Source organism: Puma concolor, chromosome B1 (assembly GCF_028749965.1).
Source record: "Puma concolor isolate L17-30 chromosome B1, mPumCon1.1.hap2, whole genome shotgun sequence".
NCBI classification, from domain to species: domain Eukaryota; kingdom Metazoa; phylum Chordata; class Mammalia; order Carnivora; family Felidae; genus Puma; species Puma concolor.
This window is the reverse complement of record NC_141670.1, coordinates 81164582-81191430: the sequence shown is the minus strand read 5'-3', so window position 1 is coordinate 81191430 and position 26849 is coordinate 81164582. Positions and strand designations below refer to the sequence as shown.

The 26849-nt window shown below is 36.8% G+C and overlaps 1 protein-coding gene across 6 annotated transcripts in view; it reads right to left on the bottom strand.

Moving 5' to 3' along the window:
* The window catches only part of TTC29 (tetratricopeptide repeat domain 29), a 253186-nt gene that overhangs the window by 138422 nt on the left and 87915 nt on the right, over positions 1 to 26849 (bottom strand). For all 6 annotated transcript variants that reach the window (XM_086704141.1, XM_086704140.1, XM_086704144.1 and 3 more), the window contains 2 exons: positions 19939 to 20151; positions 13575 to 13660 (listed from right to left, as the gene is read on the bottom strand). In XM_086704141.1, coding sequence (XP_086560267.1) covers positions 13575 to 13660; positions 19939 to 20151 — 299 coding nt within the window. The remainder of the gene's footprint in view (positions 1 to 13574; positions 13661 to 19938; positions 20152 to 26849) is intronic.

Here is a 26849-nt window from a genome sequence, read left to right as displayed (position 1 = left end):
AATATAGTTGTTAGCGTTTCTTGCTCATACAGACTTTGGTCACATTTACTCAGGATACCAAAAACTCTATAGCTATATTTTTCCCCCTATTTTGTTGTTTTTGCTTTGTAAGTCATATGATTATTTTTTGAATAATTTATTATTTATTGGGTCATCTTTAAATGCTCTTTACTACTTGTTAAGCTTTTAATAACTTGTCTTGGTGTTTTGGGTTGAGACGAGCTGCTGAAATGACCAGCTGCTATGATCAGTCCTATGCTGAAGGTTTTTACTATGAATAGTTTACATACAACCTACTGAAAACATTCATTGAAGTCTTTAAATTTTAATGGAATGAAAAGAAATAGTAGTTTACTTTTTATTATAAAATTAGTATATGTTAATTGCAGAAAATTTGGAGCATACAGATCCATCACTTTCCCCAAAACAGAAAATTAAAGTCATCCATTATTCCAGCTCCCACAGATGACCACCAAAAACAATCTGGTGTTTCTAGTATCTGCATTTATACATATGTCTTATATATGTGTATGCATGCATGTAAATACACGAGTGTGGTCATAATGTACATTGGTTTATACCCTGATTTTTGGCTTAATATATTGATAATACTTTTATTATTATAAAAATACTTACTTTTGTGTCACTTTTATTGGCTGCATTATTTTGCATCACAGGATACTTGGCGATGTTTAATCAACTTGCTATTGTACATTTACCTTGTTTCTAGATATTTCACCATTATAAACAGTGCTTCTAACATTGTATGTATAAGTTATGGCCAAATCTTCATATCCTCACCCTGTCACTTTTTTTTTTAAATTTTTTTAATGTTTATTTATTCTTGGGAGAGAGACAGAACATGAGAAGGGTAGGGGCAGAGAGAGAGGAAGACACAGAATTCAAAGCAGGCTCCAGGCTCTGAGCTGTCAGCACAGAGCCCCATGTGGGGCTCGAACTCATGAGGCGCCAGATCATGACCTGAGCCAAAGTTGGATGCTTAACCAGCTGGGCCACCAGGCACCCCAGGCATCCCTGTCACTCTTGATACCAACTTCCACTTCTAACCACAGTTCTCAGAACCTCACATGCTTGCCAACCTCTGATACTATCTGAATTTTTGATTTCTTGCCTCTAAGTCATGATTTCATGTAAAAGAATATTAACGTTCTTCCCTGAAATGCTCACAAACAAAAGCTGCTATACACATCTATATAATCAATTCTTGATTATTTAGGAACTGAATGTCATTTTGTGGATTTGTTAGTTTCTCTGTTACATTCCTTCTCTTTCTCTCTCCCTGGCCATCACCATTATCATTTAGGGGGAAAAACAATAAGGACAACAGAAGATATTCGTGGGAAAAGTAGAGAGTTAGTCTTAAAGTAGACTGTTTTACTAGTTAACTAAGCTTTTAAATGTTTAATTAAGGAGGAAGTTAAAATTGTTTCTTAAGTATACTATCAGAAATAGAGTGTTGTGCTATTTTAAAGTCCAGTATATGTTATTTTTATTGAGCACCACTTATACTGAATAATTTCTAAAATCAATATAGGTGTTAAATGGAGATCAAGTAATTGTCTCCCCTATAGATACATTTGAGACAATTACAGGTAAGTTTTAAGATGTATTACATTTGTCCTTCTGAAGTTACCCCTTCTGTGTCACAGAGGGAAAAATATAATTTGTTTCAATGTATAATGACTTAGTATGGTCCCCACACTATTGTTTAACACATCTAATCCTATAATCATCTCTGGGTTCTTGCCGGTGTGATGCCTCTTCTTCTTTTGTGGCCTCTAGATCAACGTGTGCTAACAGCTGTGCCGTTGCCTCTAGGTCTGTCATACAATTAGTCTTGTGATGAACTATGCAGGTTGCTTTATTGCTCCAGAGAACATTTTCATATGCTAGGCCTTGAACTTTAAGGGGTATACATACATTATGTTCCATATGTCACTATTCGGTACAGTTGATTAGGGTACTCAATTTTTGGAGTCTGGAAGTTCATCCTCTTTAGAATGAATGAAGTAAAAATAATTATCCTTCTCTTCATTTTCTCACAAAAAGAGTATCAGAAGTTTTTGCGCTATTTCTTAAGATGTGATTGACTGGAAACAAAAATTTCAGCAGTTTCATAAAGAGCTACTCTACCAGCACCTTCTTTTTACAATGAATAATCAACATCATCATGCAGCTAAAGTGGCATTCTACATCTCAAGGGGAACCAAAACCAGCTTTCACATTTCAAAACAAACAAACAAACAAACAAAAAAACCCAATACATTTTATGGCTAGAAAATCAGTTTTTATATTAATTTAGGCCATGAACTTTCTTTCCTGACATAAAACATCTCTTCCTTTTCACAAGTGTCTATGACTTTAAATTTTTGCCTACAGATTCCTGTTTAAAAAAAATCAGGTTTTCTTTTTTTTTCAGTATTCTGATTTTCCTATAATGCATTTGTCATTTAAATGACAAATACTATAATTTATATGACAAATACCATAATGTATTCATCATTTAAAAAGAAGAAAAAAACACACACAATGCTATTTTACTAGGCTGTAACATTGTAAAAAAATAGAAAAATTAAATAGAAAAAATTTTTAGGAGAGTTCAACTCCCCATTAATGAGAAAATTTAAAAAAAAAACATTCAATTTACTAAGATGCTAGTCTGCAAACAATCTTTCCTACAAAAATTTATATGAAATTATTACTGTAATGTTATCTGTTTTGATGTCTTATAAAGGTCATGACTTTAAATACAGAGATAACAGTAGCAAAATTTTTAGTAAAACATTTTACATTTGCATAATCTCCAAATTACTAAAACATATTTTTCATGTACTTCTTAACATGTTTTTCCAAGTGAGGCTAACTGTTCAAATGGTATTAAATAAGATCAGATATGAAATACATGTTTATACCATGCCTTAAATGATTTCTTATAATAATTTTGAGTAATATAATTTGATGCAATTTGGAGATAATTTTTTTTAATTAGGCAATATGACTATTTTCTTCTATGGGTGTTTTTCTAATCCTATCACTTTTCTTTTGCTTGTCAGATATTTTGAACATTTCTCTATTAGCAAAATGTATGGAATGGAAAGGAAGTAACTGCTATTTGTGTACTGGCAGGGGTGCATGTGGCGGGTGGGGGGGGTGATGCTGAATAGAAGGAGATCCGTGTGGCAACAATTGGGGGAAATGGGATCTGTAACAGCTGCTCCTTTTAGATTCCCAAGAAGGAGACTGCCTGAGGTGGGTCATGGGACAAAAGGATAAAACGGATGAAAACTCTGATGCAAAGCAGGAAAATGACTGCTGAGACCCCTGAGCTTACACCTGAATCGTCTCAAGCTGAGTGGCGAGCCCTCTTTAGCATGCTTCAGAAGCTGGTGATGAACTACACAGTACCAGGAGGCAAACTGGCTGCAAGCAGAATTGTCTGCATGTTTTGTATAATAACCAGCGGTCCTCTGGGGAAAGGAGGCCATGATTTCCTCTGTGCCAGCATCTGAGCTCCCCTCAGATACTGAGGCCATTAAACAAGAACAGAAGGGTCAATTTTAGGTAATGATTTCTAATTGGCAAGTAAAGACAACTTCTATTTAGTGGGTAGTGAAGAGCTCTGGTCTTTAAAGAAAGAAATTACTCAAATTCCTTTTTTTGGATAAATGCCATTTTTTTTTCACTCAAGGACAAGTTATTAATATATTAATAATAAAGATTTTTCTATAGAATGTCAGTTTATTACATTTCCATTATAGAAATATGTGCCAATACAAAGATAAACTTAAGCCCTTTGTAATTTACATATGATAAATTTAGTAAATTACAGTTGAGAAATAAGTATAAAGCAGCACTCTGAATAGATACTCAATAAATGTTACCTACTCGAGAATCATTGCTATCATTACTCAGTGCTAATTATATCATAGCCTGTGGTAATAATAGCATCTTACATGTGAAAACTGTTTATAGTCTAAAGTGTAAAAACATATGGTTTTTCCATTTGATCTTCACAAAGATACAGCAAAGCTGCCATTGCCACCTCTATTTCACAAATGATACCGAGCCTCTAAGAAGTTAAGTGACTAAACTAAGGTCAATAGCTAGTTATGTGGCACACGGGACTAAGATCCAAGTCTTCTAGCCCACATGCTAGCATCCCACATGCTCTTTCTATAAAAAACAGTTACTGTCCATATAAAGATTACACATCAAAACCTACTGTCAGCTCAAATGTTTGACCACTTAACAATTAGAGAGCTATTGCTATATACACTTGAACTGCATTACATAAAGGGGTCTTTATCATGTAATATAGCTCCTAAATAAACTCCTTCTTCAACATCTTTGATACAGCTTTTCACCGACACATTTAGCATTTTATTCTATGCTTACTATTTGTTTGGGAATACTTGGGCCTAGAGCAAAAGTCAGAAATCATGATTTTATAGATGTCTGACCATCTAGCACTCGGGAAAATAATTCTTTTCTGCATAGTAATGGTGATACAATAGTTATGGGTTTCTATATGTTAGATCTTACGCCACAAACTTTACATACGCTTTCTTACTTAATTCTCACAAAGCTGTACTGTGGTAGGGGGTAATAGTACCCCCATTTTATAGATGAAGAAGCTAATAGTCCAAAAGGTTCATTTGCTTGTGCAATGTCACATGGTGAAGGTGGCAGCAAAGCTGGGATTCTGTTCTCCACCAGCCCGATTTAACATTTTGTTGCCCTCACCCTCCAAAGAGTTGTTAAATATACTTCGAAAAGCCTGTTGAGAGTTCCTTATTCAAGAAATGCTAGTATTTACTGCCTTTACTTCATGCAAAATTCTAATAATCAAAGATATGGTAGCAGATGTGAGTGTTTGTATCCATCCCAGGCAACTCTAACCAGGTATCCTGGTACCATAGTAAATTGGTTCCAAAGAGTCCTTTACCTGGAGCTGGAAGCAGACAGGAAAGGACAAAAGTGCAGATGCACAGAAGCAAATGCTCTTACGGACAGACCATTCAGTCCACATACAGTAGTAGGTATGGTCCAGCAGAAAAATTGATCATATCGTCATATACTGCACATGTACAGAACTTGGCAGGGTTGAAGTATTTGAACTAATGCACAAAGGATCTAAAAGAAGACAGAGCCTCTGAGAGCCTCTTTCTTGACCTCTTCTTTGCCTTGGCTCCTTTACTTTCTTTCCCTCTCTCTCCACTTACTATTTTTTCTTTATATTTTTTTCTTATGACATGTAGTGTTCAAGCATCTGTCACATATAGTGCAAGAGAATAAAAAATGATTAATGCAAGAGTATCTGCTTCCTTTCCCTTCCCAGTCTACTCACTATGGCATGACTACCTCGGCATTTCTTCCTTTCTCCCCAAACCAGCCCCGTCCTCAGTGGTTTTTTTTTTAATTTTTTTATGTCTATTTTTGAGAGAGAGAGAGACAGAGTGTGAGCTGGAGAGGCCAAGAGAAAGGTAGACACAGAATCCGAAGCAGGCTCCAGGCTCTGAGCTGTCAGCACAGAGCCCAATGCGAGGCTCAAACTCATTCATGGACCACAAGATCATGACCTGAGCCGAAGTCGGATGCTTAGCTGACTGAGCCACCCAGGCACCCCTAGGTGGGTGGATTTTATCATGCAGATCAGAGTTATAATCTGCAGTGGGAGGGGAGTATCTACGTAAGATATAGAAATGAGCCTGCTGAAGAGCCACCATTTCTTGATCTGGAAGAGAAAAGAGGCAAAACAGAAGCACAGAGGAAAAGGAGAGCAGTGGTGAACCACGAGTGAGTGGAAGACAGGAGGGAACTTTGGGTTTAGGGAGTGACATGAAATTACAGGCTACAGAATATCTAGAGACAATTGAAATTTTTTTAAATGGAAGGAGAGAGGATTTAAAAAAAATAATATTGCTGGGAGTTAAGAATTTTATCTTTTACTGTTCTTTGAGGACAAGTAAATAGAAATTGAAATTACTTTTCCTCTAGCTTGCTGGATTTTTAATATGATATCATACTGAGGGTGAAATGTGAGGAACTCATATTTATTTGGGTTATGTAATGGTTTCAGTAGTAGATAAAAGTCTTCACTGGTAAAAGTGACCAAAAAGAAAACTTGTTTTATGTATGTTACTGTGGACTCTGGCAAGGTATGTCAGCTGGATTGTCATTTGGATCAAGAACCCATTACTCCCAAGGATGGCGTGACTTTTAAAGAAGAAAGTAACAAACTAAATGGAGAAAGGAACTAAATGGGAATAACTGTAAGAATTGTCTCCCCCCAAACTTTGGTCAGCTAAACAATACAAATCAAATAAATCATTCTTTGTTAGAAATGCCTTCTGATATATAATGGCTTTCCCTTTGTTTGTATATATAGAATTGAAAGAAAAGTAAAATTTAATTACAATTACCTAGTGACATCTTAAGAATGTATCATTTTACAAATATAATCCATATCCCTCATTATTAATATTTATCAATAATCTGTGAGTTTTTTGAAACAATCTATGAGTTGCTAGAATATTAGTGTAACTATTTTTTCTGATACATTATTTATTTGCATTTTGCAAATATGAGATGCTGCTGATAAAGCGAGAGATTTAGGTTAACCACGAGTTCAGGTTAACACTAATGTTGGAAGCATTCTAAGCTATTATAAAGATGCTGACATGTATGCGAATATAAAGATGGCTACTGTTTTATATATGGAATAATTAAATAATATAGTACATGTGATGAATTTTATACTATAAAAGCAAATGAAGTATCAATATGATGAATTTTGCTTTCATAGTATAATTTTTGATAGGCTACATTATTGCTAAATAATAAGAAGCAAATAATTCACTGAATGTACTGAAGATTGTTAAAGCTGGTGTTCCTAAAATTATTACGTGGAGTGGAATATTTAGAAAGGAAGAAAATTCATGCATAAAACACAGTGCTAAGGGAGGCCCTTTCTTTTTCTTAAATTAATTTTACGGTTGTAGTATTTGATTGTGGAAGTGTGACCAACTTTGCAAAAGCCTTGAATGTGATTTTTAGTAAGGTACTTTTCTCTTTGAAATTTTAGGACTTCATAAGATACATTTACCCACTACCATTCAGAATTTACTCTACTTGGAACATGTGCAGGTCTAAATTGATGATGGCCAAAGGGAATTACCATTTCTTTTCTCAGCACCTGATAAATGCAGGTAGCATTCTCGCCTTTAAATGTCAGGGTCTCTGTGACCTCCTGCACAGGTTTATTAGAGTAACTATCACTTCTCTTCTCCAAATACCTTTTTCTCATTGGCAGGGATTTCAACCCTAAATAAATCCATTATTTAGGGTCTCAGTTTAACCTAGTTCTGTCATCCGATAAAGAATGCTTTATCAACAAGGAATGGATGACCAGACTATTTATATGCTTGTCAAAATATTCTTCTATTACATGTATTAATCATTTATTAATAAATTAAAACCCCTAAATTAAGATCCATTAGCAAAATTTCAAAATCCTTCTGTTTCAGATAATCAGAACTATTAATCAGTAATATTTACTCGTGACAGGTTTCTCTAAGCCAAGTTTCTTTGAACAAATCATGTAAATATCTTTAAACAGATGAACAGTATTGAAAGGGAGAAATTCATGAGAGAAATAGGTTGAATGTAGAGGCAAGCTATTAAAAATCGGAAAATATTTCAAATTACAAGCTTAATACACAAATGAGAGAATAAAAAGAGTATATGGACTTGAAACCAAGAATTAAAGATAGATGCAATATGAAAAGGGAAGGGAAATGCTCAATCTAACTGTCTGCTGTCTCAGGCTGGCTGCAACATGACCAAGCTGATTTCAGGGCATTCTTGTCCCTCTCCACAGCCACACTGTGACAACAACACCATCAGTGCCTTAAAACAGATAAAGATAGTGTTGGTCATACTGCACAGGGTGGGTAAGAAGGATAAAAGAGAATTTCAAAAGAAAAAAAAAATTGTATGTTGAATGTTTACTTTGTGATTAGGTAACTGGGCAGATATCTCATCAATCAATCAGGAAATCAGTCCTCTTTAGTAATTGATCAAGTAATATTTTATATTAGATTCACTAAAGAAGGAGTGCTCTGTCTTATGGGTTTCTAGCCCCCTTTATCTCTGAAAGGAAGCAGGGAAAGTGGCTAAAGTAAGATATTAGAAGAAAAAGACATGGTTTTCAAATGGAAATGAAAGCAAGATGTCAGGTTTTGTGGAAAGCTGTTTTATTACAAAGCAAAAGCAGGCTGCCCTCTAAAATCAACCTAAGCTAGAAGACCTCCATGCCCCAAATCAGGTACAACTGCTCATGTCGGTTTTCCGTTCCAACCACATCCCAACTCCTGCTTCTCATTCCTTGATGATTCCTTGGTACGTGTTCCCTGCCTCCTGTTGTATAGCCCTGAATCTGATGCCTCCTTGACTTTGCTTTTGGCATCTTACTTACAGGTCTGACAACAGATCCTTCATTGACCCTGCAGCTCTATCTAGGGACTTGGCCCAAATTTTAAGCTCGGTTCCTGCAATTCCTCAGTTCTGAGTGAGCTGTATTCCAAAAAGACAACAATATTCTACCACAAGCAAGACTTGGGCTCTGAAGACAGGCTTCATTCTTCCGAACTGCAAAGGCTACTCTTGACTGTGGCAGTGAGCCTTGGAGCCTGGAATATGGCCTTCCTGGTTTCCCAAAGCCTCCGCCCTGGCTGGAGAATTAAATGACAAAAATTAACTGACCCTGACTCTAACTGAGGTATATGCCTGGGGGAGGGGGTTGAGGTCTGACTGGAAATCTCTGCAAGGAGCTCTCTCATTCCAGCCCAAAACATGGGATAGGAGGCAGGAGGGGTTTGCATAATTCTGTTTTTAGACATGCCTGGTTTCCTTGGCTTGTATGTGATCATCTATTCCTGGTTTTCTTCCCACTTCCCTGGATATCCCTGCTTAATCTCCTTTGCACCTACCCCCTCATCCAGCCGGGCTTAGGCCTTTTTCATTCATCACTATCAACTCTCTTTAGGAAATCTCCACTCCACAGCTTCAATATGCTGACAACTTACATATCAAATGTGGATAAAATCTCACGTTTAGATTTCCCCTTGGGCTGTAGACCCACATATATCACTGTTTGATCTCTCCTTGGTAACTGAAAAACTCAAATTCACCATAATCAAAAGTGACCTTCCCATTTCTCCCAAGCCTGGGTATCTGTTAGCATTCCCTCTCAGTGAATGACACCAGCAACCATCAAGTTTCACAGCCAGGCTCCTACTGCCCATCTGGGCACCTCTAACTCCCTCACTTTCCATACTTAGTGTATTTTTTTTTAAGTTTTATTTATTTATTTTTGAGAGAAAGGGAGCACAAGTGGGTGAAGGGTGGAGAGGGAGAGGGAGACAGAATCTGAAGCAGGCTCCAGGCTTTGAGCTGACAGCAAAGAGCCCGACGTGGGACTTGAACCCACGAGCTATGACCTGAGCCGAAGTCGGACACTTAACCGACTGAGCCACCCCAGCGCCCCCTCTGTACTTAGTCTATCACCAAGTCCTTCATAACTTCCAAAATGACTCTCCTCCATCTTCACTACTACCACTAAAGTCCAGAGTAAAAATAATAAAAGCTAACAATTACCAAAGGCATATTATATACAAGGCAGACACTCTTTTAAAACTCTATATAAATGGTCTCTCCTAATCACCCTATGTATTAGTTTCCTAACACTGATGTAACAAATCACCACAAACTAAATGGCTTAAAACAAAAGAAATCGATTCTTTCATAGTTTTGAAGACTAGAAGTCTGAAATCAAGGTGTTAGCAAAGCCGTGTTCCCTCCAACAGCTCTGGGGGAAGATTCTTCCTGCCTCTTCCAGCTTCTGGTGGCTCCAGGCATTCCTTGACCTGTGGCAGCATGGCTCCAAGCTCTGCACCATCTTCACGTGCCTATCTCCTCTGTGTGTGTCTTCCTGTCCTCCTTTTCAAATCTCCTTTCTACCTTTTTCTTACAAGGCCCCTTGTCATTGGATTTAAAGCCCACCCAGATAATCCAAGGTGATCACCTCATCTCAAGGTCCTTGACTTAATTATATCTGCCAAGACTCTTTTCTCCAATAAGGTGAAAATCACAGGTCCCAGGGATTATGAAGTTGACATTTGGGGGCCACCATTCAACCCACTATACCCTAAAAAGTAAGTAGAGTTATTAGTCCCACTGAATAGATGAGGCAATTGAGACTTAGAGAGTTTAAGGTCCTTGCCCAAGGTCACACAGTTAATATTAACAGGAGATTCATGTTTATTTGGTTTATGGTTTCCATACTTTCAGAAAAACAATTTCAATATCTTTCTGAAAGGAGTAACAGTTTCAAGAAATGTGTCTCTTAGACGCCAAGTACTGCTTCTTCAATCCATTCATTACTAGACTACACCACTACCGCTATCTTCTAAAAATAAAGGTCAGACCCAGTGCCTGGCATGACGTCTGTCATGTAGACGGTGCTTAATAAACAGTCGTGAATAAATCAATGTGATCATGTCGCTAGCCTCGTCAAAAGTCATTAAAAATCACACATTGCTTAAAATATGAATTTCACTATCCTCAACAAAGCATAAGACCCTCCAACCGTCCATAAACTTGAAAAAATAATCATTTTGGAAGGAGGACAGTCTTCCTAAGAATAGCCAGAAGTTGTGCAAAAAGAGATTGATAAATTTGGCCACATATATATCTAAAAGTTCAGCATGGAAAAATTTCATAAGTCAGGTCAAAAAACAATGACCTGGAAAAATACTCACAACACATATTACACATATGTGCATTTCCAAAGGAAGCAGGTACCTTCATTTATTACTGTAGGAATGTAAACTGATGAAGCTTCTTTGAAGGGAAGTTTAGAAAAAAAAAATGTAATTCATCTCTTCTCTGATCCAGCATTTCCACCTCTAGAAATTTATTGAGTAGATCATCTCTCACTTTGGCACAAAGCTATTCACTGCTACACCCTTTGCAATAAAACCTGATTGGAAATAATCTAAATGCCCACCAACATGAGATGATTAAATCCATTATGGTACAACTATAAAATGGGACACCAGCAGCCCTTTTAATATGAGGCATGTCTATATGCATGAGTGTGGAAGAAGTTAACTCCAGATGCAGAACACTACATATAAATGCCACAATTTTGTAAACAACAAAAAGAACACATAGGTATATGCACTTATATGCTATACACATATATGAATATTCTTGGAGGGGTAAACCCAAAACTTGTTAACTGCATTTGCCTTTGAGGAAAGAACTGCAGGACCGAGTGCCAGGATGGAGGGAAGATTTATTTTTCACTGTAACCTCTATTATGTTGCTTGAATTTATTTTACCCTGTGTTTTTGCATTGCTCATTAGAGAGAGAGCGAGAGAGAGAGAGAGAGAAACAGAGACAGAGAATTTATAAGCTAGTTTTCACCTAATTTTCTGACTTGATTTCATATTTGCACCTGACAATTCATTGCTTCCCAAACATACCGAGTACGTTCACAGTCAGAGTGTGTGTGTGTCTAATATTTGATATTATCCTCAACACCCTCACTTTCTGTCTACAGAAATCCTGCTCCTCAAAAGCTCCCTGTGCAACCTCCCTGATCTTCAGTGTTGGAACCAACCACTCTTAACCTCTGCACTCAGAAAACCCCTGTTCGGGAAATACAAATCAAAACCACACTCAGATATCACCTCACGCCAGTCAGAGTGGCCAAAATGAACAAATCAGGAGACTATAGATGCTGGAGAGGATGTGGAGAAACGGGAACCCTCTTGCACTGTTGGTGGGAATGCAAATTGGTGCAGCCGCTCTGGAAAACAGTGTGGAGGTTCCTTAAAAAATTAAAAATAGACCTATCCTATGACCCAGCAGTAGCACTGCTAGGAATTTACCTAAGGGATACAGGAGTACTGATGCTTAGGGGAACTTGTACCCCAATGTTTATAGCAGCACTCTCAACAATAGCCAAATTACGGAAAGAGCCTAAATATCCATCAACTGATGAATGGATAAAGAAATTGTGGTTTATATACACAATGGAGTACTACGTGGCAATAAGAATGAAATATGGCCCTTTGTAGCAACGTGGATAGAACTGGAGAGTGTGATGCTAAGTGAAATAAGCCATACAGAGAAAGACAGATACCATATGTTTTCACTCTTAGGTGGATCCTGAGAAACTAACAGAAACCCATGGGGGAGGGGAAGGAAAAAAAAAGAGAGAGGTTAGAGTGGGAGAGAGCCAAAGCATAAGAGACTCTTAAAAAAATTAGAACAAACTGAGGGCTGATGGGGGGTGGGAGGGAGGGGAGGGTGGGTGATGGGTATTAAAGAGGGCATCTTTTGGGATGAGCACTGGGTGTTGTATGGAAACCAATTTGACAATAAATTTCATATATTTAATAAAAATAAATAAATTAATCAATTAATAAATAAAATAAAATAAAATAAAATGAAATAAAAAAAGAAAACCCCTGTTCATCCTACTTTGAACTATAGTTATGTTTACAAGTTGGCCACCTTTATTAAATTAGCTCCTAAAGGGAAGTGTTGGCCTTTGTGCTCCCCAAAGTACCTGGAACACAGCATTGCTGAATGTATGTAATTTTAACCAAAAATTATTAAGCAGAAGAGTTATCTAGAAAAACCCAAGTTCCCCATGATGTCCCAATTTTAAGGGTGACAGAGAAACATATCTAGCCCAAATGTAAGAATTCTACTTAGCATGATTATCTAAATCAGCAAATGAGAAATTCTCAAAGCTGAATATAAAGCCAATATCATGTATCAGATAAAATTATTACAAGAGTGATATGTGAAATGAAATAGGAGGCTTGAAATATATTAGAGGTAAGACAAAAATGAAGGAAAAGATTTGTTATAATACAGAAAAGATATTTCTTGACACTTTTTGTTTATTTTAGCCAAACACAAGAAGTCTCATCATAAAATAGGCAAGCACTTATTTTTATCATGAAGCAGGCTACTTCTCAGATTGGAACTAACAGTGATCTCCACCTTTGCTGCCTCCCCAACCTCCAACTAAAGGTCCACAGCAATGCAATTCGCTCAATTGCTTAACAACCCTAGTCTTTTTTAAAGCAAAAGTTCCCAAATGATAAGTTTACTGTAATTTGGCTCTTTCTTTCTTTTTTTCTTTCTTTCTATTTACTTTTTGCTATCATTTAAACCCATATCCTGTTGTCTCAATGATATGGGGAGTGAGCGCAGAGGGTCACTTTACTCCACATATTTAACTTTTATATATCCTAAAGCACTTCATGCTAATTGATTATACATTACTTAACTATAAACAATAAAACCATTTTTTTTTCTGCTTCTAGAATTGCTATTCTGCTTTAGTCTCTCTAAATACATACAGGTCCACCCATTTCTGCTGGGTTTGTAACAACATATAATAAAATAAAATAAACACAATAAAATAAAAACTAAAAGTGGCAATGATTACAAGTTTACTTCAACTTACTGTTAGTGCTGTTTCATACTCTTCAGCAGCTAGGTGTGCTAAGCCCAAGTAATAGGAAGCTTCCCCTTCCATCTTTTTGTCACTTCCTAAAGTTGAAAATGTAGAAACATTGCCATGGAATGAAAGAAGCCCATTACAACAAACAGAATCTTCATTTTTTAAGACAGTAGAAAGTTGTAACAAAGTGTACAGATTTGTGAACAATCCCTGAAGCCTAACTATGTGCCAGTTTTAAAAGGCTGATGTTAATATAATTTACCTGAGTCACAAATGTTAGAGAGAGGTGCATTAGCAATGTATTTAAGAGGCATTTTCCTCTACATACACATACAGCTTAGTAATATTAGTTAGGCATTCCTATGTAATTTCCATACTGTTGCACCCATAAAGACTTAAAGCCATCCTGCATAGCTACTATACATATAGGAAATAATTGGTAAAGGGTATTGCTTTCCATAGTGCACAAACACATATACACAGAGAGACAGACATTCAGTGAAGTTTCTACAGGGCAGATAATTAGCAAAGTAAGGAATTACTGTTTTGATTAGGTTCAATTTAAAAGCTATCGGTTAAAACTTGAGTGAAAATGACTGACATCTTGGTACACCATTCCACAGATATTTTGAAATCCAAACACATTTTTTCTTTGCTAATGACTGGTAATGCTTTTCATCATCTTTTCAAAGGAATCTAGTCTTTCTAATTTCTGTGAATGTGTTTTATTCCAGGAATTATAAACATCTTCTTTCCAAAGCAATTATGTGTAGACGTGTAACGTGCTTCAGTGAGACATACATCATACCACCTAATAAATACATAATTTATTTACATTCATATGCTAAATGTAACATATAAATCCAATGGGCTTACAAGAACCATTAAAGGCTCTTACTTTTAAAAAGAATACCATCCTTTTTCTACTTTTTGGCTTTTAGTGTTACCTAACTTCTGGGTAATACAAATGCTGGTAGATCTACCCCTCAACTCTGCACTCCAACCATGATGGACTTCAGCAGGAGCTCACAGCTCTCCATACTGCATTCACTCTTACCACTCACTGAATCACCACTTGTGGGGGCACTTGGGTGGCTCAGTGGGTTAAGCGTCCATCCGACTTCAGCTCAGGTCATGATCTCATGGTCTGTGGGTTCAAGCCCCACATCGGGCTCTGTGCTGACAGCTCGGGGCCTGGAGTCTGCTTCAGATTCTGTGTCTCCCTCCCTCTCTGCCCCTCCCCTGCTCATGCTCTCTCTCTCTCTCTCTCAAAGATAAATAAACATTAAAAGAATATTTGAATTACCACTTGTGAAGCAGTGGCTCAACTGAAAGACTATAAGAAAACAGGATGGCAGATGCCAATGACAGTGTTATTATTATTATTCTCAGCAATTTCACTGATTGCAGAGAATAATACCCTCAAGATCTCACCTCAGCAGAGTTGATGATGCCAGTGATCCAGTCTTGGGAATTTTAACTCTTAATAGTTTAGCTGGGTGCTCTTTCTATGCTATAAGTTTATGGGTGCTGAGGTTAGGGATGGGACTAAGGAAGGGAAAGATGGGGTAGGAGGGAGAGGCTATCAGGGGAAGTTAACTTTTGGATAATTAAAAGTTGATTATTTATAATTTGCACTTGATCTATTAAATGTTGTCACTGTGTTAAAGTACCAACAGTGGCATGTGCTGATATAGTATCACCATTTGGACCCAATTATATGTAAAGGGCAGCCAAGAAAAGAAAAGAAAAGAAAAGAAAAGAAAAGAAAAGAAAAGTTGACCCTTGTTGATAAAAAGATTTTGAGGTAGCTAATTGGAACAGTCAAGTCACACTAAATATTAGTTTTAAAATAGGATTTAAGCATGAGAACTTTTCCTGCTTACTAATTGAAACACAATCAAGATAAACTGAAAGCATAAAATAATGGAGGAAAATGTTAGCATTATTAAAGTTGAATGACACATATACCAAAGGAAAAAAGGGCAAAATATTATTTATATTATGTAGTTTATTTGAGTGAGTTACATTAGTATTGGCCTTGCTATCCAAATCAATAATCATCCATGTTAAAGGAAATACTATGTTTTATTTTCAAGACCTACATTGTCCATTCTTATACTGGTATGCTTATAGCAAATCTAAAGAGAGGGTTATGGGGGTCTAATGGATAGAGACATTGTGTTTGGGAATAACTCAAATGTTCCATTAAAATGTGTCTTAAAACTTCCATTTGTTATTTGGATAACATATTCACTGATTCATTTGTTCACTGAATATTTTTTGAGGACCTATTCTGTGTCAGGCACAGCTATAAGAATTTGGAATACACCAGTAAATTAACCAGAAATATTCTCTGTCCTTGGAGAGCTTACATTTTAGAGGGAAGGGACAGAAAGAGATACAAAATAAATTAACACAGTAGAATTATGTGGTAAATTGTATGGTGATGGGTGCTCCAGGAGAAAAAAATTACAGCAGGATAAGAGGAATTGAGAGTGCTAAGTGGGGGTAAAGAGAAAAAAGCAGGTTTCAGTATTAAATGCAGTTATCAGGGTGGGAGATCCAACTGAGAAGATGGTATTCACAAGAGAATGAAATTGAGAATAGATAACAAAACATTTGGGAGACTCACAAGGATGTGGAAATTAAACACACTCTTTTTTTTTTTAATTTTTTTTCATGTTTATTTATTTATTTACTTGAGAGTTGTCAGCACAGAGCCTGATGTGGGGTTAGAACTCACAAACCACGAGATCATGACCTGAGCTGAAATCAACAGTCGGATGCTTAACCGAGTGAGCCACCCAGGTACCCCCTACACACACTCTTAAATAACCAGTGGATCAAAGAAGAAATCAGAAGGTAAACTGGATAATACTTTGAAGTGAATGAAAATGAAAAAACAACAACCCAAAACTTAGGGGATCCAGCTAAGGCATTGCATAAAGGGACATGTATAGTTACAAGTGCCTATTTTAAAAAATAAGGAACACCTTTCCATCTTATAAAACTAGAAAAAGAAGAGCTAACTAAACCCAAAGCAAATGGGAGGAAGGAAAAACAAAGACTAGAGTCTTTATAATATATATAGGAAGGAAATAATAAAGACTAGAAAAACAACAGAGAAAATCAACAACACCAAAAATTGTTTCATTGAAAAGGTCAATAAAATCGACTAACCCTTAAAGTTAGACTGAACAAAGAAAAAAAGAAAGAAGACTCAAGTTACTAAAATAGGGAATGAAAGAGGGAAGATCAGTACACACTTTACAGAAATAAAAAAGGGAATATTATGGAAATTGCATACCAATAAATTAGACAAACTAGATGAAATAGACAAACTGCTACAAAGGCATAAACTACTGAAATTGACTCAAGGAGAAACAGTAAATCAGAATAAATCCATATGTAAAGAAATTGAATTAGTAATCAAACTATTATCCACATAGAAAATTCTAGGCTCAGAGGGCCTCATTGGTGAATTCTACCAAATATTTAAAGAATAATCAATACCGAGTTTTCACAGACTCTTCCAAAAGTTAGGAGAAAACACTTCCCAAATCATTCTATGAAGCCAGTATTATTTTGACATTAAACCAGATAAAGACATCATAAGAAAACTACAAACCAAGATCTCTTATGAATATAGACATGAAAAGCCTCAACAAAATATTAACAAAGTGAATCCACAAAACAAAAAATGGATTATTTTTGACTCCACCAAAATTAAAAACTTGTACTTCAAATAGATACCATCAGAAAGTGAAAAGAAAACCCACCATTTTCAAGTCATATAAGTGATGAAGGACTTGCACTTGGAATATATAAAGAATATTTAAAACAACTCAATAATAAAAAGACAATCCAACTGAAAATGGACAAAGAATCTGAATAGACATTTCCGCACAGAAGATATACAAATGACCTATCAGCACACGAAAAGGTGCTCAACATCATTAGCTCACAAGGAAATGCAAATTAAATACACCATGACACACCATTTTATACCTGCTAAGATGACTATAAACAAGAAGGACAGCAAGAAGTGATAGTGAGAAAGTAGATAAACTTTACCCTTACACATTGTAAGGGTGTGTAAGGGTAACTAAACCCTTACACATTGCCGGTAGGAATGTGAAATCAGGCAGCTACTTTGGAAAACTCCATGCCATCTCCTCCGTAAGTTAAACATAGAGTTACCATGTGACTCAGCAATTCCACTTCTAGGTCTAGAGACAAAAGAATTGAAAACTTGTACACAAGTGCTCATAGCAGCATTATTCATAATTGACAAAAGGTGGGAATAACACAAATGTTCAGCAACTGATGAATGGATAAAGAAAATATGATAAAAGCATACAATGTAATATTATTTGGCCATAAAAAGGAACAAAGTAGTAATATATGCTGCAAGATGGATGAACGTTGAAAACATTACACTAAGTGAAAGCAGCTGGACACAAAGGGCACACATTGTATGATTCCATTTATATGAACTTTCTGGAACAGGTAAATCCATAGAGGCAGAAAGCAGATTAATGGTTGCTAGCAGAGAGGGAAAGGAAAGTATGGAGAGTGACTTCTAGAGAGTACCGAGTTAGTGTTTCTGGTTATACAACTCTGTGAATGTAATAAAGACCAATGAATGACTGAAATAGGAAAATAATAGAATATACAATTAAGAGTATAGTCAGTGTTATACTTGTGCATTATACCAAGGTGCCCTAGTAAAAGAGTTGGCCCACAGTGGATGTCACTGCTCCTTAAATATTACATAAACCAGTGTGGGAGGCATGCCTTATGCAGGCAATTGTCAGTTTGCTGCTTCAGGCTCCCTAACCAAAGTAGGAGGTAACAGTAAGAAGAAAGGCTTTGTCCCAGGGCGTTCAGCTGTTGTCAGAGCTCTGTAAGACACTGTGCCAACCCTTAACCTATCTACTTTGTTACATGGAAAGTATAGGGGCAAATATTTATGAGTGTTAAAAGATGTTAAAAAATTATTACATAAGCATAAGAAGATTTCCCCTCTTCTTTATCTGTTTTTGGGAAAGCAAAAGATTCTTTTGAAAAGGAGGAGACTGCCAGGGAGACACTGACTTTGGGAAGAGACCCTCGGAGACTTCCTTTCTTTGTAAACTGCCTTACAATCATTTAGCAAATGTGAACCTAACGCAAAATACCTTTTCCTAATTGGTAAATTACTTTACATTGAAGTTCCACATAACTTTCTATGTGACTAAGGTTAGCTGCTGAAATTCATCTAAGAGCTAACTGTTTATGTCAGTTTTTACCCCTTTGGGGAAAGTACTAGATCACCAGTCACTCAAAAGCAGTTCATTCAATGGGATACGTCTTTCAATGAGGGTTATTTCTTATAAGTATTCTAATACCATTAAAAAGAAGTAACAGAATAAGATGTTAACTTTTACTCTTTAGAAAATTAAAATCACAACCAGAAATTCGGTCCTGCTTATTCCAAATAAACCATATGGTACTTGATAAACTAATCAATTAAATATATCCTCAAGCTAATACACTTTAAAGAGCACAGCATCTTTTTCTCCATCATGAAGTCTACTCCATTGATAAATTATGGTAATAAAATATCTTTGCATTTCACAAAGTAAAAGCTTATGAGTATGTGTTCCAAATTTTTTCTTTATATCTTATACATATACAAATGATATAGAATATTAAGGATATGATCAGCTCTCATGAAAGCATTTTTTACCGCTGTTAAGTGTGCGTATGCATCACCAGGGGAACTTGCTAGCCTGCAGATGCTGAGGCAATAGGTCTGGGGTAGAGCCTGAGATGCTGCTTTTTTTTCCAGAAGCTTCTGGTGATGCTGATGATGCCAGTGCAGAGGCCAAACTTTGACAGGCAGAGGTGCAAAATATATTAGCATTCTATTTTCCTGTTACTCTTAACTACATATTTATCATTATCTTCCCTATTACCTGACAATAGGGAATTTACAAACAATGAAAGTTCTCTCAGATTGAAAGAAATATATGGCCACAAACACACACACACACACACACACACACACACACACACACACACACACCCTTAACTTTTGCAAATGACCTTACCTTCTCATTATAGGTTCATTGTTTTATAACACTATTCCCAGAGGGTTGTAATTTTGGAGACAAAGCTTTCAAGAAATTAATGGGTTTCTTGTTGTCAGCACTAAGGCTCCTCTGTTTTACAGTGAAATTTGAAAGTATATTGATGGCATTTGTCTTTGCATTTCATAGGAAATAATCACCCAAACACTTGACGATTTTTACTTCACTCTTGGGAGAAGCAGCGCCTGCCCATTAAAGGAAGCAATGTAAGAGTGTTCTTTTCCACCCACCTTCTTTGGCTATTTCAGAAGCTTTTATTAGAATTCTGATGGCCTGTTTGTATTCTTTATTTTCTAGCATTTTGTCTGAGAGTAATCTGTAAGTCCTCAGGAGACTCTCACAGGCCAACAAGTTGAGAAAGCGGCCTGTCTCATCCTTCCATATCCGCCCTTGCGTCAATTGATGGAATGCTTCATAATGCTCAGCAGCTTCCAGAAGCTGACCTGAAGAATAAAAGCCATTCATAAATACAAACCACAGGCCAGAACATATTTTCAAAAATTTTGTATATATCTTATGTGTTACAATGAAAGGGAAGTAGAAACCATGGAACACAGTTACGAATTTCTAAGGATGAAGAGGATGTAAGCTGGGAAAGGAGCTCTCCCAATTTGGACCTCAGATTCAGCAATGATTTTGGATGAACATCTGCTGGAGGGATGTATTTTGGCGTGCAGAAATTGACTAGGATTACACATGTTTAGAAACGGTGTAAAAACCCAGTAGTAATTACTAATAGCAATGGTATTAGCTAACCTTTATTTAACATTACTTATGCAAGGTAATGTACTATGTGCTTTATGTGAATTTCTCATTTAATCTTCAAAACACTCCTGTGAAATAGGAATTGTTATGATTCCACTTAACAGAAGAGAAAGTGAGGTTAAGAATTTTGCCCATGGGGGTGCCTGGGTGGCTCAGTCGGTTAAGTGTCCCACTCTTGACTTCAGCTCAGGTCATGATCTCATGGTTTGTGAGTTTAAGCCCCACAATGGACTGTGCACTAACCATGCGTGGCCTGCTTGGGATTCTCTCTCTCCCTCCTTCTCTGTTCCTCCCCTGCTTGTGCTCTCTCTCTCTCTCTCAAAATAAATAAATAAACTTTTCTGAAAAAAGAATCTTGCCCATGATTGCATATTTAGTGGGGTAATCTATCCAGGCAGTCTGATTCCAGAGCCCATATTCTCAACCACTTTCCTACACTACTTTTTCAACAGACAGCATCTGTTTCATTCCCAGGAAGAATTCAGGTATCTTGAGAAAGGATGTGTCTGTTACAAATTTCAAATTCAATTATTATAGACGCGTTTGTATATTCCATTTAGTTTTTCATAATTAAAATACCACTTAACTGCATTTCTGGATTAAATTTTATAATACAGTTTAAAATATTTCTTCTCAAAGCCAAAACTCCATATTAACTTCCATAAGTTACAAGTCATTTTGCTCCTTGAAATAGGAACAAGCATACCTCTGGAAGGGTAGTTTGCAGTTCCACGCTGTGGATCGATTGTATTTCACATGCGAATTGCCTTGTGAAAATCCTCACGATATCTTGGAGTCCAAATACTCTTATGGCATTGGAGCCACCCGAATTGAAATTAGCTGGAAAGGTACTTGTATGTAGGCATTTCAACAGTAGTGTTTAAGAGGGGGTGCAGGTTATAAGCAGCCAAACTGAGTTCCTATCCCAGCCTTACCCTTTTTGCTGTTTAGCCTCAGGCTAATTACTACCCTCTTTGTGCTAGAGTTTAATTCTTCTGCAAAATAGGATGATGATGTAACTATTCAAAGTGTTATTGTGAGAAGTGAATCAATGCATGTTCAATAGCTGACACAGAGTATTCTCTAAGTATAGCTTACTCTCCCTGCAAAAGATGCAGTTGAGTCTTTATTAACAATATTGCCATGGCTAATTAAATTAGCCAATGCAGGTCTTAACAGGCTCAATATAGTTTCTTAACTTAGGTTTCACTAGATATCACAGGTTAGATAATACAGGATACTGAAGCCACTGCCATGACTCCTGCATATAATGTCCCCCTATTTCTGCCCTGAATTTGCTATCAAAATTAGTACTTAAGTAATAAAGAATACACACATAAATAAGAATGACATTCACAAAGAAATACAACAGAGGTGGGCAATCAGCAAATAATCTGTAAAAAAAAGGAGTAAAGATGTGCCCAGTCTGAGCCCCTGTTGCACCGTGTAGAAGGAGGGCATGTCAGCAAAGATACATACAGAGAGAGGGGAATGTGTATGGCAGAGATGTTTAGCAACTTGTATTATGAAATTTTCACATGGTAAAAGACTACTAAGCCATAAACATGATACTATAGGAAAGCATTTCATCACATGTATAGGTGTTTGTGATAATACTGGAAAACATCAGAAAATATTTACAAGGCATTATCAGTATTTTGTGGGTAATGGATGGTTTCTTTATCCTTTCTGATTATTGGCATTTTCTAATGTTTCTATCATCAAAATATGCTTATTTTGTAATAAAATATATGATAAAAGCTATTTTTTAATTTTTTTTAACATTTATTCATTATTGAGAGACAGAGAGAGAGACAGAGCATGAGCATGGAAGGGGCAGAAAGAGGAGGAGACACAGAATCCTAAGCAGACTCCAGGCTCTGAGCTGTCAGCACAGAGCCCGATGCAGGGCTCGAACTCACAAAGTGCCAGATCATGACCTGAGCCAAAGTCAGGCAGTTAACCAACTGAGCCACCCAGGTGCCCCTGATAAAAGCTATTTTTAAAATAATGTCCAATCCTTTTTCATTTTGATGCAAATACTCAAAGTTCAAGTTCATTGCTCTAATCTCTCCTCACATTTAACCAACAATTTTTCTCTTACTTCCCACAAGAGCAGGCAGTTTCTCATGTCTCTCCTATAGCACCTCTCACTAGAAACACCTTTCTCCAAATACCCATGACCATCTTTTTTTTTTTTTAACTCAAATGGAGCACTGACATATATGTGTGTTATGTTTCCTCTGTTAACTATATTTCTGCCTGTAAAGTATAGCTCTGTATTCCTAGAAAGATGTATATCAGAGTTGTTCTTTTTTTTTTTTTTTTTTTTTTTTCTATCCAGCTTCCATCTACTCATAAAGTACAGGTACATATTTCTCTTTGGCCATGTGAATAGGGGAAGATAGATATAGGAAACTGTGAGTAAACCAGATAGTTCCAGAAAAAAAATTGGGACTGTAAGGAGGCTAGCAAGGACCTAATGGCATCTGTGGTTACACACAGTAACCAGATGGAAAGAGGATCCAAAGTTGTGTTATAAAATAACAGATTCACTAAGAATTCCAGGAGGACAGCCAGGAGGTGAAGCACTGGATAACTCAAGTAATTACAATGAGATGCAAATGAGGCATAAAGATGTAAATAGTATTCTAAGAACTGATGGCCATGTCCAAGATTTCATCTACAAGGGAGCAGAAAGAAGAGGCAGGGGGAGGGAGGGAAGGGTAGAAAGTAGGGAAAGGAGAGATGGAGGAAATGGAGAGGGGGGGGAAGGTAAGGAAGAGTGGAGAAAAGGTGGGGGCTATGTCTTTGTATTCCATAACAGTCAGACTCCTGTCTATGTTATTGGCACTATTCAGCATCCTGGACAGGCTGTCTAAGCAGAAATGAAGTAAAGGGGGCCTGGGGGACATTTGTTTCAGTTGGTTACTATGGCAGGCAACCTCGGAATGAGGTTGAGTTTGATTTTTGCTGAAGATTTGAGGCCTCATATCAGTGTACTACTTGGGTCATGATTATTGGCCAAGGTTCAACTCTCAGAAGAATAAACTTATAGTCTCCCACGATGAAGGAGCCTGGTCCAAGATGCTCGAGTGAAAGAGAACAGGAAGGTACTCTTTCCTGAAGGCCTACTGGGTCCTCATCAAGATGGAAGATTTTTTTTTTCTCCATACACTACCTTATTTAACCTTCCAAAAACTGATGAAGTAAATACGATTATTGCTTTTACACTAAGAGGTAACTGAGGTTCACAAAGGTTAAATGACTCAAATAGCTAAAAAGTGGTATTTTGGATTTACACCCAGAATCATCAAAAACCCATACTGCTTGGCTCACCATATTAGGTGCTAGTCACCAAACCAAGAGTTGGGAGACTTGGGTAGAGTAAGTTATATTTTCTGGATATAAATCTCTCAAGTTAAAAACAATGTTAGGGTTTATATGATTTCTCGTTTCTTCCATTTCTATAATTCTTTGACTCTATTCAGGCAATTGTAGGTGATCTGTAACATAAAAGAACAGATCTTAGGGGCGCCTGGGTGGCGCAGTCGGTTAAGCGTCCAACTTCAGCCAGGTCACGATCTCGCACTCCGTGAGTTCGAGCCCCGCGTCGGGCTCTGGGCTGATGGCTCAGAGCCTGGAGCCTGTTTCAGATTCTGTGTCTCCTTCTCTCTCTGCCCCTCCCCCGTTCATACTCTGTCTCTCTCTATCCCAAAAATAAATAAACGTTGAAAAAAAAAAAAAAAAAAAAAAAGAACAGATCTTAGACCCTGATGTACTTCTGATTGTTTTTTCTGAAGGAGTTTGATGTATAGGCATCTATGCATCCTTTATCTAAATTCCCATCTGTCCCATAAACCATGTGGTGATATCCATGGAGCACCTGGAATTCCTAGAGTGGCCCAGACTTAGCTGTGGCCACATCTAGCTATTCATAGATTCACTTCCTCTTTTTTAACCACTTTGCCACAGATGAGATCACTGGGAATTCTGTTTTAAACCAAAGTGCCTAAACAGAGAAAGTAGAGTTTTCCAGTCCTTCTCAGATGTAGAGATGCATTTCTAAAGTTATTTGGTGGCAAACAGACCAGTAAATAAGCCAGTAAGGATTTGATCCAAATTACCATAAGCACACAAAAGACTTGGTTACAATTTCTAAAGGCTGGTCAGAATTTTCAAGTGCATACTATAATATGGTACATTTGATTTTAAAATGTTAAAATAGAGTCTATACTATGAAGGGGGCACAGTAATTTAAATATGAGAGTATTCCCCTTTAAGCATGATTAACAATGGAAACATTTCCATTTAATTTATATTTTCAACTGTGAATAGGATTTTAAAGATTTTCTTGCTTTCTGGGTAAAGACCAATATTAATATTAAGACTGGATAGGGGCGCCTGGGTGGCTCAGTCATTTAAGCTTCCAACTTTGGCTCATGTCATGATCTCACAGTTCCTGAGTTCCAGCTCCATGTCAGGCTCTGTGCTGCCAGCTCAGAGCCTGGGGCTTGCTTCACATTCTGTGTTTCCCTCTTTCTCTCTGCCCCTCCCCCACTCATTCTCTCCTCTCTCTCTCTGTCTCTCAAAAAAATAAGCATTAAAAAAAAGACTACATATTTATTAAGACAATGCATCCTGTTTTATCTCAAAAAAAATTAAATTTAATGTACTTGAGAGAAATATTATATAGGGCTATCATGATGGTGGTCACTTCAACAAAGCAAAACATAAAAACAAATGAAGATCATGAACCAGTTTCTTCGCTCATCTCTTTGTAACTTCTTTAAAGTGTTCATATACAGTCTACCTTTTGTTACCATATCAACTTTAAACATCGGAACCAGCTGAGATTACCAGATCTTACAACCAATCTTGCAGAAGGACAAGTGTCTAGACAACTGGAATTATCAAGTGGTAACATTATTTTCCAATGAAGAAGAGGGCAGGGAGAAGAAGGACTGCACCAAGGTACCACAAAAGTAAAAGTTAACTGAAAGCAGGAGACAAAAGAGAAGTCCTCGGGAATAGTCATCGATGTGAAAGGTCTTTGGGGGTACCTGAGCTTTCTCATGTTCCAGCAAATCTTCACTATCGTCGTGTGTAGCAGAGATCACAGAAGTAACCTCGATAAGGAAGACAACTAGCGCTCAACTAAGTGCATGGAATGCATGGTTTTATGCTAAGCAAAACTCTAGAGAGTTCACTAATATTTCAAGTGAATCAAGGAAGAACATGGAGCCAAAATGTTTGGTTAGAGGGAGTCAAATGGTCCTCTACTAATACCGTTAGTAATCAGTTTACTCAGTCATATGAAGTACTATCAGGAAACACTGAACAAATGTTTAAAACGAGAGTGTCCAGGTATGGATAGAACTAAGACTCAGTTGTTATTGTTGTTTTTTGTAAACAATTACATGACATCTACATAAACAATAAGGAGGTTGGTATGTGTTTATAGTTTTTCACCTAAAGGAAAGTACACTCTTAAAATAAAACTGTTACAAAGGAGTCTCACTTTACCTAGAGCCCACACAAACAAGAAATCCATCCATTTATTTAAAAATACAAACAAAACCCAAACAATGTGGTAAACGGCAAAATGCTTGGTAGGATGTGAAGACAAACGCTATGTACAGAAAATTAGACTTTATATATTTGGGTATTATCCAAATTGTTGCTTACCCCTCTTCCCTCACAACATCTCTGAAAGTTTATAGATATTTGTGGTATCACAGCAGATGTCTAGAACAAATATTAAGCAAAAGAGAATGTATATGATCTCTCCCATTTTAGTTTTTTTTTAAAGTAGGAAGATTGACTAGATATTAACACAAATGGGTTTAAATGTGAAGCTGCCATAAAAGCAGGAACATAAATGTAATTCTCCCAGCCGCTATTTTGATGCACATTTTTGATTCCATGAATATTTTATGAAATGGCCCAAACTAAAGCCATATAACATTCCTGCATTACTGATGCTTGCGCCCGTAAGCTACAAACATTAGAGGCATGATTGAGTGCATTAAAATGAACTCATTCAGCAGTGCATTGATTACTTGAAGGGGGAGGGAAAAGAAAAAAGAAAAAAAAAAAAAAAAAGAAGTTGCTCCACTTAAGAAAACAGCACACAAATCTAAACTTTGCAATATAATAAGGGTGAAAGCAAGTCTGAATAAAATAATATTTCATAAATAAAGTGTGACTCTGTCTAGACCTGACAGTAATTAGGCAAGGTGTTAATTACGTCCAAAGATGGCTCCCGGTATTATTCAGGTAATTTAAAATGTCACAATCTCTAAGACGCACAGACTGGGCTCCTTTAGTTCCATGCATCAGCAATTCTGAAAGTAGCTAATTATTTCCTTTTCTA